Source organism: Diachasmimorpha longicaudata, chromosome 17, assembly GCF_034640455.1.
Source record: "Diachasmimorpha longicaudata isolate KC_UGA_2023 chromosome 17, iyDiaLong2, whole genome shotgun sequence".
Taxonomy (NCBI): Eukaryota; Metazoa; Arthropoda; class Insecta; order Hymenoptera; family Braconidae; genus Diachasmimorpha; species Diachasmimorpha longicaudata.
Genome location: NC_087241.1, coordinates 2,044,349 through 2,058,526, shown reverse-complemented (window position 1 = coordinate 2,058,526; position 14,178 = coordinate 2,044,349). Strand labels below are relative to the sequence as shown.

Here is a 14,178-nt window from a genome sequence, read left to right as displayed (position 1 = left end):
ATATTTTCATTGCTCAGCAACAAACAGGAAACTATTGAAAAAATATCCGAAGTAAAACTGTTTCACTTGTACCACGTGACGGTGACGGTACCGTGTTGGCTATATCAAATAACGTCGAATGGTGTAATCCTATTGGCAACATTTGGATGGGAAAAATAATCATGATTAGCCCCTTGTGAATGTTCACTCACCTCCAAAAATCCCCATAACACTCGTTCCTAAAAAATACCATTTCCCTGCTATTATTCATTACATTATTTTGATATGATATTGTTCAATGCGCCATCATCGTTCGTTATTCAAACCGATAACCGACTCAAATGGTTTCAAAATCCGCTTTATATTCCTTCAATTTTATCTCCTCTATTCCCAAGATACTATGGTATACAAAATAATTATCGAGCTGATGAATTGCCATTTATCGTGACTGAAGAATGTGGGCCCGCAGAGGGTATGTTAGTAACAATGGCCCTGACACAGTTCTCTCCATGTCTCTGGTTTTGAAAAAAATAAGAAGGGAATATTCAGCAAGGATATGATAGGAAGCATGTCACGGGCAAGACAAGGGAGATTAGACGGAGATTTAATTATGGGACTGCAGCGTTATAAAGAGAAAAAATCACCTGCGTGAAGTTGGCATCCGACTTTGCTGAAATCGAATGGAACTTGGAAGCCTAGCAGATTAACAGTTAATAGGGTTAGTAGTATCAATTTTTTATTATTGTTGTTGAAGAACACGCCGGGAAATCGTTTTTTAAAAACAATTAGGAACTGTATCGTAATTCTCTCTAAAATGATAATTAATTCTAAAGTGCAATCGGTTATAGTTTATTGCAGTTTTCTCGCTTTGCTGCTTTGAACGAACATGCGACAAAACACTCTGAATGAACGTGCGACAAAACGACGTAATGGAATATGGGGGACAGAGAAATAACTTTTTAACGCAGTGGATTTACTATTTTAATTTAAGTTTATTGAAAATGGTACGAGGAAGAAATGTCTGTTCACTTCGACCTGCCACAGCAGACTGAAAGTGGTCAACGAGACCAAAAGAAAAATCGTCATTATGTGACAAAGGATCCCCATTTCCTTTACCATCTGACCTCATGGCTTATGTTTATGTCTCGTCCCAAGATCTCTCTCTATGTTGATACATTTTTGAAACCATAGACTCATAAAATCAATTCTCAGAAGACTGAGGCTATATTCCAACACGACATCGTCTGTTTAAAAATTTCGCAATTTTAAAACAGAAGTTAGCGAAATCAGTAGCTGAGTATACGAAAAGATGATGATTTTTTTTTATTTTTTATGACATATTTAAAGACAACATAAGTGATTCAAAGTTTCACGAATATATCTGACCTACTGGCAATTTATAGCTGAAAAGTTTGATGAAAAGTCAAATGGCTTTATGACGGTCATTCGTCAGGTAGTGAGTGTCGTCCAATCTAGGGAACATCTGCCAGGTAATACACGACAAACTTCATGCTCGCCATATGTTTGATTCTCTTCAATGTTTTTTTGATGTAAATTAATTTTCTCTCTCAATCAAAATTCAACTATTTGATTCTCCATTGAATCAATTGAATTGAATTTAACATGAGCGACTCTTCTTTTAAATCGAGACATTTTTTTCAATTGAAATTACGGCAAAAAAATTTAATATTAAAGATAGAAGGGTTCGCCGCGACTCAGTGGGAATCATAAAAGGCTTCGTGCCTACCAAAGAGGATTGACTGAAGTAGAGGCTCCGTTCTGGGGGTGAACGGGTGAGTGTCGCCAGCGGCATCGTAGTACTTCACCTCAGGAGAGGCAGAACGCCACACACAATGCTGGGGTGTCTGCCCGTCACCCGACTCAACAATTCCTCAGTAGCAGTCCCGCTACTCGAAATATTTTTTTTCCATTGAAATTAGGTAACACTAGGACGAGCAGAAACGAGGACATGAGGATGCTTCATTTAAAATTAAGGAGACTAGGAAGATGTCATTCCAAACCCAATCACCCTTTTTTTTCAACTTTCTGACAGAATAATCGAATTGTTTCTTGATTCGCGGTTTCAACGAAACTCTGAAAATCAGGATTTTGTGTAGTACGATAAGGATTAAGAATTATTTGCAATTAAAAAAAAATGCTACTGAGGAATTATTGAGTCGGCTGACGGGCAGACATCCCAATATTGCGCATGTCGCCCTGCCTCTTCTGGGGTGAGGTACTACGACGCCCCCCCCCCTGTAGCGCTAGTTACATTCCGACACCTTCGGAATGAGACGAGACAATACCTTCTGTCTCACTCCTTCAATGTTTTTGTATTTCGATGGACAAATTCCTCATGGGATTAACCCCACTACTCTCGGTCAATTACCTGCCAAAAACCTCGTAATCGAGTGCTCCATAAATTAGTAAGATACTAGCAGACTCGGCCACGCGTTGCTGTGGCGAAGGTTTTTGTTATATTACATATTACACTGAACTATTTAGAAGGAACGGTAGGAGAACATCAGTCAGGGTGGTCACCATGCTTTTTAACCTAGATGCCATTTGTAAAAAAATATGGCGACCTCCATGACAGATTTTCTACTACCGTAGCCTCTTAGTACAATGAAATTGATATTTACGAAGGAAGACGTTAAAGCTGGTAGAGCAGCTGGTATCACATCTTTTAAGTTGAATGAAACTGCACACGGTGTGCCAACTTCATTAAAATCAGTTAAGTAGTTTAAGAGTCCATCGCGGACAAACAACGTGACACGTAATTTATATATATATACTAGCAGACCTTACCACGCGTTGCTGTGGTTAAAATTTTACCACCAAAAAATGACCCAAAAATTACTTAATTCTCATTTCCTCCTACGTCTCACTCTCTAGAAGCCTAATTTTATCAAGAATTTATTTCTATGTACTTGAGGTATTTCCCGTTACCATTAAAAGTTTATAAAAGAAAAATAGACAAATTTCTCGGGAAAAATATGTGACTATGTTACATCATTACGAATTTTTGAACATTTTTTTTTCGATAAAATGATAACAGTCGTAAAAAGAAAAAATTGACATGTTTTTGTAACCTCTCGGTTATAAAAGATAAGTATGAGTTGTTGAAGAAAAACCAGTAGCTGATAAATCAAATCCTTCTCGACAGCACGTATCATTCCAGTTTTTTTTTTTCAGATTTCCTAAGGAAGTTATTTGCACAAATGATTCGGAAAATTATAAGTTTCGGGGCAATTACACGTTGGCGAGCAAGCGCGTGATTTGAATGGCCGTGAGTATCATGGGAAAGGTGTGGGTTGGACCGCGGAACTAAGAGAGAGTGGGAGGGAGAGAGAGAGAAAACGTTCGACAGGTTTATCAACTCGTGGCGGATTTAGCAGTATTTCCATGATTGGGAAAACATTCAATAAATGTGATTTTACACCCGAAGAGGGTGAGAAACAAATCAGTCAATTCGATGAACGAAATCAATATACGTTCAAATGCACACGTAACGCATTTAATATGTTAATTTATTCATTTGGTCGATTATCTATGCCAAAGAAAAATGTCTGCTTCATTTAATTAGCTAGAAAGTGTCCGAGAGAGTAATGTTGGTTTTCGGGGATTTCCTCGGGTATAAAATTCACTCTTTCTAAGTTTTATTTTTCTATATAACCGATGATGGTTTATAGTTACATTATCTTGGATTTTCTGTAGTTGTAAAATCAAGGGAAATGTCCACAGTTCTTTCTTATTTTTTATAACATTTGAATATTTCCAGATACATCTGCTGACCAGGAGAAGTCATAAAAAGGAAATATTTCAAGGGGTGGAAATTATATTACCCTCTCCAGGACAACTGAGTCTAACTTGAAATGCCTCATCTGTCTCTTGTACATATTTGTTGAATTTTGGGGTTTTCCCCACTACAAAATTCACCCTGCTATCAAATAATTTCAAATGTAGAAAATATTTATTAGTTTATTGTCATGAGGCCCTCCTCCATAGAATAATTAAAGGGGAATCCCCATGAGGATTATCCGCTGTAGTTTTCCCCAATTACATCTGGTGACCAGAGAGGACCAGGACTTGTGCAAGGCGAGGGACCTCTATTGCCCTCTGAGGTTGAGTGTGAACTCTGGGCCTCACGAGACATAGTTAGTTCATAGTGAACATTCGTAGTGTGTACTGTTTTTTCAGTGGATAGTGTCAGAAGTGATATTTTAAATAATAATCTGATATAACTAAAATTGAAACAGTGTTTATTCGTTCCTACCTCATAATGCAATAATATTCATTGTGTGAAGTGCCTTCTGTCTGTGCAAGTCTTAGAGATATTGAAATTAAAATCATTTCTAAAAGTTAATAAATGTGTTTGGTTATTTAATAACATAATTCAACCAGTAATTCAAAAAACGAGAATGTTGACAAAATTTCTAGTTGATATCTCTATTTTAGCTGTTTCGCCACAAAATAGCAATCTTAATTTGATTCTAGCCGAGTTGTAAATTTGGCTAGTTTGATGATTCAAAATTATTTTGGAGGAAACGTCATACGCCGAATGGGTTCTCTGTATCATTTATGAGTTGACGACACTGGAGGGAGGGATTAATGAGATTAGGAAGTATCGATAACTACCGAAACTCAACAAAGTACTGTCAGGTTAATGGCAGTTCATAATTATGAAAAGAAAGAAACCTTAAAAGGTTCTCGTTTTCGGAATTCACTCTCGAGGACACTTCAAGGTCGCCCTCAGTACCTCCCTCGACCCCTGGCACTGCCCCAGCAGGGAATGTTTTGAAGCTAATTCTCATTCATACCACCAACCGAAACAAGGCCACCTAGAGAAGATGACGAGGTCCCTGCCCCAAGAGCCTCCATCTCCAACAACAGGGTTGGTTGGTCCCATTCATACTCTCACTCTTCGGCGAGGTCGTCGATGGCCGATGACCGTGTAGACAGGTACACACTTCAGTCATATGCACTCTCTACATAATCCCGCGAATGCGGCAAATGACTCCCGAGAGGATCAAGAGTTTGTGCCGCCGTTAAAGATTCCCGATTATTTCCGCAATTCACTCCCGTTGGGGTGCATATATCGAACACTCCATTATGAGGTGTTAGAGGGTGTCTTTAGCTTATTCGCAGTCGCTGGCCTATTCGTAGGTGCCAGCGACTGCGAAAAAAAAAACAAAATTCGAAGAGAATTATAATCAGAGAGAAAAAAACAAGAAACGCCCTTGAGTCAGTGAGGCACTAGTGTTGAAGATAGGACCGGAACTGCCGGTGCCCCGTTAGGAGCTGCGAGATCTAGTGGTTGCAGACGACTGTGGTCGGACCCACTTTGCGTCCGACGAGACGACGGTATCGGGGGATTATGAAGAGACGTTCTTACCGGTTGGAACAATCTCAAACCTCCACTTCCAGAGATTTCCGTTCTGTCTTTACGTGTTCGACGGTGCCGATGACGATTCTGTCAGCATGGACGCAAGGGTTAGCTGGATCTATCTCTACTTTGCTTATTGTAACCGAAACATTTCTGTTGGCTTGTAGGGTCAGACACGGAGAGACAAATGAGTGAATGATTATCGTGTGATTTCGATAAAAATTACTGGGCTGTCTTACTATTTCGGGGAGAACTGAAAGCTTGAGAAAAATTACTATGCCGTCTAGTGAAATTTGTTTATCCGCTTAGGAAAACTTCTATATCGGGCTCTTAAAAATTCAAAGTAATGCAGGGAGAGAAAAGTCTGTGAAAATTTACTGTGCCAGGTAGTGGAATTGAAGGGTAATCAATACCGCAAATTTTGTAATAAATTTTGTTTTTAATGATATGTGGCTTTGTAAAATTTACTGAACAGTACTATAAAATATCAAAGTTTATCATTTTTTATTTGAGGGGAAATGAAAAATTGATAGAAATCTCTCAAAAATTCCTTTCAGGTCAGTTTGGTTTGTTGGGCCGTCCCTCAGTTTCTGCTGTGCCACACAGCAATTTTTCGGTAACTGATTATGATTGGTTAACGATGAGCGCCGAACGTAGCCGATTATTGCCGAGATTGGTGTTCGTCATGGGAAATGTTGCATGAGAGTTTGAATTTTTACGAGGTCCATATAGGAGTTTTCCTAACCAGATAAATAAATGTTACTATACGACATATTTTCTCAGTAATTTTTATCGGAATCACACTATGAAGATTCTCATATTTTTATCTCCGTCTAGGCGACTAAGAAATCGACGCTAAACAGGTGAAGCTACTGTTTCATAACGAAGTCCCACGTCGGCAATAATCGGAAATATTCGGCGCTCATCGTTAACCAATCACAATGAGTTAACGAAAAATTGCCGTGCGCCACAGTAAAAATTGAAGGAAGTCACAATATAATAAACTGAAATGGATAAAAATTTTTAAAAGATTTCTATTAATTTTTCACTTAAACTCAAATAAAAAATGATGGACCTTCAAATTTTATAGTGCTGTTTCGTCAACTTTACGAAGCCTGAGATCATTGATTAAAAAATGGATTACAAAATTAATGGTATTCATAGGAATTTTTATGTGTGAGTTAAACATTCCAGCATTCTAGGATTTTGCACTTCGATTCTTGTGCCCGGCATAGTAATTTATCTGGGACTTGTCTCTCCATGTGGCACTTGACGATTTATTTTGGCAGTTGTGCAAGCATATTAGTTATATAATTCCGATAATGCCAACAAAACTCGCAAAATGACAAAAATGCAAGTCAGCAATCGAAAACTACTAAACATCCAAATACTCAGTTACTTTACCGTTTATTCCCCTCAAAACACTATGTGACCTCATTTTTATATTTTATTGTTGTTACCTTCCGATATTATGACAATTATCCGTCTCACCCTTCCCAGAAGGGAAGCCTTTAAAGTCGTAAACTAGATAAAACTGCAACAAAAAGACTTTCTCAACACGATTAACTTACCCAGGTCTATATTACTTTCATATAATTTCGGGGTTTTTTCAGGTTAGCAATGAAGAACCGTTAAGATATCAACGTTGGTTCATCAGTGAGATCATTGCATTTTACCTCGGATACTCAATCGCATGTGTGCGAGCTATTGTCATGAGGAGAAGGTGATAGAGAAAGCCTTTCGAAGAGTATAAAAACATTTTTTTATATCGAAAGAAAGAAAACATTCCTCTGAGATTTAATGTAATTCTTGATGCGAAATGTGTTAATGTATTAATCATTGCAGACTTTCACTGCTAAATGATGATGATGATTTCTTGACGAAAAAAATTTACCTGGTTTCGTTGATACTGGCACCTTAACGGTAATGACTGAGTGAAGTAAAAAAAAAACTCCAATCAGTTGAATTTTCGTATCCATTCCCTTCATCTGTAATTCATAAATTATTAATTGTATTAGTCGTACTAATGAACGATCGTAAATTTTGTTAATGAATTTATCAGTTGAATTTCATAATTGAGGTGTAAAATAGGGGGAAATCATTGAATTAAAGCGAATATAATTTGTCTCGGTTTGAAATTTTCATGAGTTATTATGCAATGGTGATAACAAAGTTCTTCACATCGTGTTTTCTCTCCGATAATTACTTCGCTGTCTAGCGGAGTTATTGATATGCTATTGATATTTTTGTTGATAAATATTTGATAATAGCTGTGGAACTGACATATTTATTGGGGCTCGGAACACGTGCGGAAGAATATGAAAATACTTGAATTATAGATTTATTTTTCAATCTCATTTGCCTTCAGTGTTTCCTATGTTTGAAATTACGAATCGGAAAGAAACTATGTAAATTCTTCCTGGGTGAGATACAACCAATTCTCCCATACCATAATTCTATGGTATGGTTGAGCCTATAGTACATAAGTGAAAGGGAAACTGGAACAAGGCTTACGATGTTTATTCGGAGAACCTCCGGAAAAACCATGTGGCGCATAGGTTTAACATCTATTTGACACGCACCATAAACTTTTCTCTTATTCACTTTTTTCGATACAATTCTATCCTGTGAAAATTCTGTTCTGAATTTTTTTTTCTATTTCCCTACAATTCTATACTTTGAAAATAGTTATGATTTTTTTTTTCGTTTTCCTACAATTTTATCCTTTGAAAACTTTGGTTTGCACTTTTTTTTTTTTTTGTTACAATTGTATCCTATGAAAACTCTGTTATGATTTTTTTTTATTTTGTTACAATTGTATTCTATGAAAACTCTGTTATGATATTTTACTCCTATTTTGCTACAATTCTATCCTTTGAAAACTCTGTTATGAAAATATCTTTATTTTGATTTCCCTACGATTCTATCCTTTAAAAACTCTGATATAAACTTTTTTTTATTTCGTTACAATTGTGCTATGAAAACTCTGTTATGCCTTTTTCTTATATTTTGCTACAATTCTATCCTTTAAAAACTGTTATAATTTTTTTTTCATTTCGCACAATTCTATCCTTTGGAAACTCTGTTATTGTTGGATATACAAAGTATAATCCGCGCATGCGTTGTAATCGGAATAAATCACGTGAGGTTTACGAAAAGATAATAGACCCGTAATAGCCTTCAGAGAGTGTTAATGTAGAACTGTCGCTCCAGATTATATTTATCGTTGTTAGTGTACATTAAATAGTGGTCATATTAATTATACAATGCAGAAGTGTCTAAGCATTTATTTACCCCTTCCTAACAGTTATAAAAATATTTTTATTTTTATTTTGCTACAATTCTATCCTCTAAAAACTCTGTTATTAAACTTTTTTAAATTTAAAAACAGGAAGAGAAACAATATTTGGTGGCAGCAGTGTTCGTCTACAACAATAAAGTATTTAAAGTACCCAAGTACGCTGGGTACATTTGGTTATCATAATTGTGGTATCTGACTGATTACAAAGAGTTTACGACTTTTGTGCACCTCAGTATTCAGTTCAGGTTCGCTGGAATGAACCTTAACCTTATTTTAAATAATACATTGATTGTTTATATTTCATCATTTGGCCAGCATGATCCAATTCCGTTGGCAGGTGTCAGGCTGACAATGCTCTATGTCCACATATTCAACAATAGGTCAAGTACCCAAATTACCCTGAGGCATAACAGTGGAGCATAACAACTCTTTTAGGGAAGTCCCACATCAGAATATGAAGACACTATTTTTTTATGACTTGGAGTTCTCCGATATAAATTATCCAGTGGAGCTATTGACAGTGTCAATCGTATTAGAGTAAACCACTACCATCTAGGAGCATCATTACACCCGATTTGGAATTTTAAATGACCTGAGCTACTCATGCGAAGCAGAATCTCAAGATTTTGATTCCTTTCTATGGTACTGCTCGAATTATTAAATACAAAACAATAAATTGTTATTTCGAGGGAGAAGGTCTACCGGAAATTTGCAAATGGGACAGACTATAAGTGTGTAGAAATAATTAGTCAATATTTAGAAGAATGTAAGTTACGAAGGAATGTAAGTTTAGTATTAGGCCAACGGAGTAAATCATTTCCATTGTGAAATTATGCTAGATAAATAATGGTAAAAAAATTATGCAACAAATTTTTTTCCATTTTTTCCACAGTAGTGATGATTGGTTAATTTTTTAAATAAATCTTCAGTAAGAATTTAAAATCAAAGTCACCTGAGTCCTAAAAGTCGAGATTTTGTATTTTATCAATTGTATGCAAATTAACCTTTTGAAGTTTAAACATTTTTAATAAAGAAATTAGTGCAAATAAATCTCGTACAAATTTCAACATTTTAAATATTTAATAAAAATGCGAAATTCTAGGCCGGGGTAAACTCAAAATTTTAATAATTCGTCTTCGTTAAAAATAAAAGTATATGTTATTCTTAACCAGTGCTGCTACGTTTACCTCGTAATAAAAAGTTTTTTTTCGTCGCGAAAAAATTGTAATGAAAAAAATTGTTCGATACTCCTCAGAAATAGTTTAGTTCAGAATGAGGGCCCTAGGGATTTTTAGTCTCGTGCCATGTCGGTCTTCACCTTCGGCTCGGACACCAATGCAACGCGACTGAAAATCCCTAGGGCGCTGGTCACAAACGATATTTTCTCTAGTGATTTTTACTTTTTAGAGTTCGAGGAAGGGCCAATGCCAGTCTCCCGGACGAAGAAAAGTAAAAATGAGTACGGAAAAGTAGTGTTTCACCCCATTTGAGTGGATCATTTGTACTTTGCATCCCAAATTATATCATTCGCCCGTACTTGACGCTTTAAATATTCTCACCAGCCAAAAACGACTTTTCCTCCGCATGATGCGTAAAATAATGTTTTACGTGCGCTTTTTCTCACACATTGTGTCGAAAAATAGTATGCGTTACTCGTGAGAAAATTATTTTTAGACTTGTAGAATTAATTGTGGCACTCGCTTTCGGCTCATCCTAGAAACTTCTCACGCGGTCGAAAATCCTTTCCAGCACTGGAGCGGAAACTTACTGTTTTACTGTATCCCTTGAGAGAAAAATCTAATTTTTCCAATTATATTTGTTTTGGACCAACAAATGTTCCAAATTTCCATTGAAAAATCCGATTAAATTCTTGTCAGGCGAATATTTAATTAACAAAATTTTATTGTTCTCTGAGTATAGTTTCTGATAAAGCGCAATTCCGATTTTTGCGCCAGTGACAATATAGTATTTTCCGTTACAAGTTCGAGAAGAAGTTTCTTTGCTCCTGGGACGTCTGCAGCACTAACCCAAGACAAATAATATAATTCCATAGACCAAAAAGTTGTCTTTGGTGAAGTATTGAAGGATTATTGCTTTCAACTGGAAGTATTACATTTACGTTATATTTTTATTTATCAATTTTACTCTGAAACGATGTTGAATGGTCTTTAGGGAAAAAATACAAGAATGGAACACTATTTCAGCACGTGATCAGGCCCAGTTCATGTGCGAATAAAAACGTTCGATAACGATTACCAAAAAATTTCATAGTTCTGGAGGAACATGTCATTGAGGGAAAAATTACGAAATCAACTGGAATTTTTACACGACCTCAGAGAAAATTTAATCAATTGGTAGTTATTGGTAGTCATTTTTGGCGCAAATCACATAAAATTTAAGTTCGATTTGTAATTTTTTTGTGAATGACACTTCGCTCAAAAATCATCAAACTTTTAGGGTAGTTTTTATTGAAATTTTCGTTCTGTGCAATAGTTTTTTATAAAAGTTAACGAATAAATGGTAATTAGTTCAATTCGTTTTTATATGTTTGTTCCAAAATATCTTGAAAAATATCCAACAGATTTCTTGTCTTTAAGAATTCGTCTCGATGTCCTCTATTTTACTTAATCGATACATAACGACCCATCGATACAAATTTTTTGCGATATATTGATTTTTCTATTTTTGCGTTGAAGTGATTATTAGGTCTCGAGCGCATCCAAAAATTGAACCATTAATTTATTTTCATCACAATCTCTAAAGAATGGAAACACATTTTTGAAACACCAATTTAACCCAAAAAAATGTTTCTCACACATTTGCTATGATGAGGCGATCTTTCTGATGATGAAATAATACATTTCATATCGAGTGTAAGAAAGTGGTTTTGCCTCCTGGAACATTTAACCGCACAATCCAACGACGAGGGACATAATACTATGGGTTGAAAACTACTTTTCTCACCAGTTGGCACACTATTTTTCACCCCAATGTGTGAAAACGGAATTTTTAAGCAACACCAAACGAAACGTGTTTTCAATATTTCTCCTTCTCACGCCATAATGAAAATTCCCATTTGGTTTACGTGTAAAAAAACCTAACTTGCTACTCTTGGAACGTAATATTACGGGCTAAATAGTATATTTTATGGAAAACCAATTGATATTTTATGAGTGAGAAGGTAATGGACCGAGGTAAAGCCGAGCACTGACAATCTGAAAACCTGAAAACCCCCTAACATAATGTCTCAAATCATTTTTTCTCTTTTTTACACATAAACTGAATGGAAATTTTTCGATATTTCAACGATATAAACGATATAAACGCAACAGCAGTGGCAATATATATGATATATAATATATAATACATAATATACCATATATCATATATAATATATTCTCTAAAAAACATTATTGATTATCTAAATTCAGTAAGTTTTGTCAATTGGATCTTCGGGAAGTTGGGCAAATTTACTTAAAACTCCAATCCACCTTCTTGGATCTACAGACCCTCAGTATTGAGTATAATATATAATATAATATATAATATAATATATTATATAGTATAATATATATAATATAATATATTATATAGTATAATATATATAATATCTTATATATTATATAATATATATTATAGGCGATTTCATTTGAAAAAAAAATTACTCCAGTCAAGATCGAACCCACGACCTTTACGTTATTAACGTAAATTTACGTATAACATTGATCATTTGGTTGAAGATTTCAATGATCTAGATTCTAAACAAATTATTTATAAGTAAAACTAGACGAACGCCCGATAACTAAAAATACGCGCGGTGAGCGCGCGCTCAATTCTAATATTCAATAAAAATGACGTATCCTTTCCGTAATTCTGGAACGTAAAGTGATCGAAGACAATTTTACGAGACTGGTACGGAATTTATTCAGACTGTTCTGTAATTTTCATCAGGACTGTGCGTAAAAAATTACAATACCAGCACTTAAAATTTCTTGGAGACTTCCATAATTGGAGGGGAATTCCAGTTCCGTAAGTCTTATTGAATATTTCTCTCTGAGTTGTATGTGATAATTTGATGGAAAAAATGCGGAGAAAATTATTTTTTCATTATATTGTTGATGAGTGTTAAAAAATCTAAATTTGTCAATCGCAAACCAAATTTTATGTAGCTGAATTTCTTTGGTTTTCCATATTTTGTCATTTTTTTCTAATTAATATTTTCTAATTGATCATTGGCCAGTGAAAATATTGATATTGATATTTGATATTTCATTGGAAATTTCATTTTCAATCTTCACTCGTTAATAATTAAAGAACTTACTTCGATTTGTTGTTTCGAAACTTGAAAATATAAGATGTTTCTCTCAATAAAAATAGACCGAATGGACTTTTAAATTCCAAAAAAAACACAATTGATCACTTCGAGGTAATAATTTCACTAAACATTAATTTCACAGTGAGAGAATCAATCAATTGTTCGAGTAAATGGTATGTTCAGAGATGTCGCAGTTGGTCTACGTCCGGCGTAGTCCCATATACATTGAAGCAATTGTTAACGGCACAACTGAAGTACTTGGCGACTTGCATGCAGCTTATAAATGACGGGAGAAAGTACTGCAACAGCTCTAGGGTATGATCCCCCTATTCCTTAAAACCCCTACTGCCCGGTAATAATCGTAAGCTGTGGCCATTCTAATTTTTCACTCTCTACGATAATCTTTTTGATAATCAATCGCATTCATTCAATTAAATAAATAAAATAGAAATAACTTTTCCGGTGAGTAGCACCTATCACATGAAGTAGAAAATTTTTTTTCAACTACGTCGCGAATAATACTTTTTATAACAATTCATTGCATGGTATAGTTTAACCGTCAGAAGTTTTTCGCATCGAAAAATTCCTGCAAAAGATTTTTCCGTTTCTATTGCTAATATTAATATTGACGAAGAGAAAGACGAAAAATTCTCCCCCAAATTCACCTCGGAAATGTTATTCAAATCATTGCGATTCGCAATTTTATCGTTTTTATTCCATATCTCGATAAATAATGACAATAAAGAAAAGAAGATATGAAAAATTTCGACTAGCAATGTTGTCACGTGAACCTGTTATCACATCAGGGCTAGATTGGTTAGGAATCAGGCCTTGACATGGTAGAGAGTGGGATAACGGATGCCATATAATAATAATAACAACAACAACAACAACAACAATAATAATAATAATAATAATAATAATAATAATAATATAAGGTGTGTGAATAAGTCTTTCCCGTTTTTTGTAAGAGATGCTGCCACCAATACTGTGCGAGTATTCAATGGTTACATATGTCATAATCAAAGCTTATTCATCTGTCAACAATTCCACACTAACACATTAGTTGAAATTTTTTCGCATCATAAATTTTTGATATCGTGAAAATGTCGAAATTTGAGCCGAGTCGACGTCATTTGCGTAGGAATTCCCAATCCCAGACCAGGAATTCCTACACACCCCCTCTACCAATTTCCA

The 14,178-nt window shown here is 35.1% G+C and overlaps 1 protein-coding gene across 2 annotated transcripts in view; it reads right to left on the bottom strand.

Annotated features, from left to right (window-relative positions):
- Window positions 1-13,249, bottom strand: part of LOC135170627 (peroxidase-like) — a 44,195-nt gene extending 30,946 nt beyond the window's left edge. For both annotated transcript variants that reach the window (XM_064136621.1, XM_064136622.1), the window contains exons 1-2: window positions 12,988-13,249; window positions 7,260-7,353 (exon numbers count right to left, since the gene is read on the bottom strand). In XM_064136621.1, the coding sequence (XP_063992691.1) occupies window positions 7,260-7,353 (94 nt within the window). In that variant the 5' untranslated portion in view covers window positions 12,988-13,249. The remainder of the gene's footprint in view (window positions 1-7,259; window positions 7,354-12,987) is intronic.
- Between the last annotated feature and the right edge of the window lie 929 nt (window positions 13,250-14,178).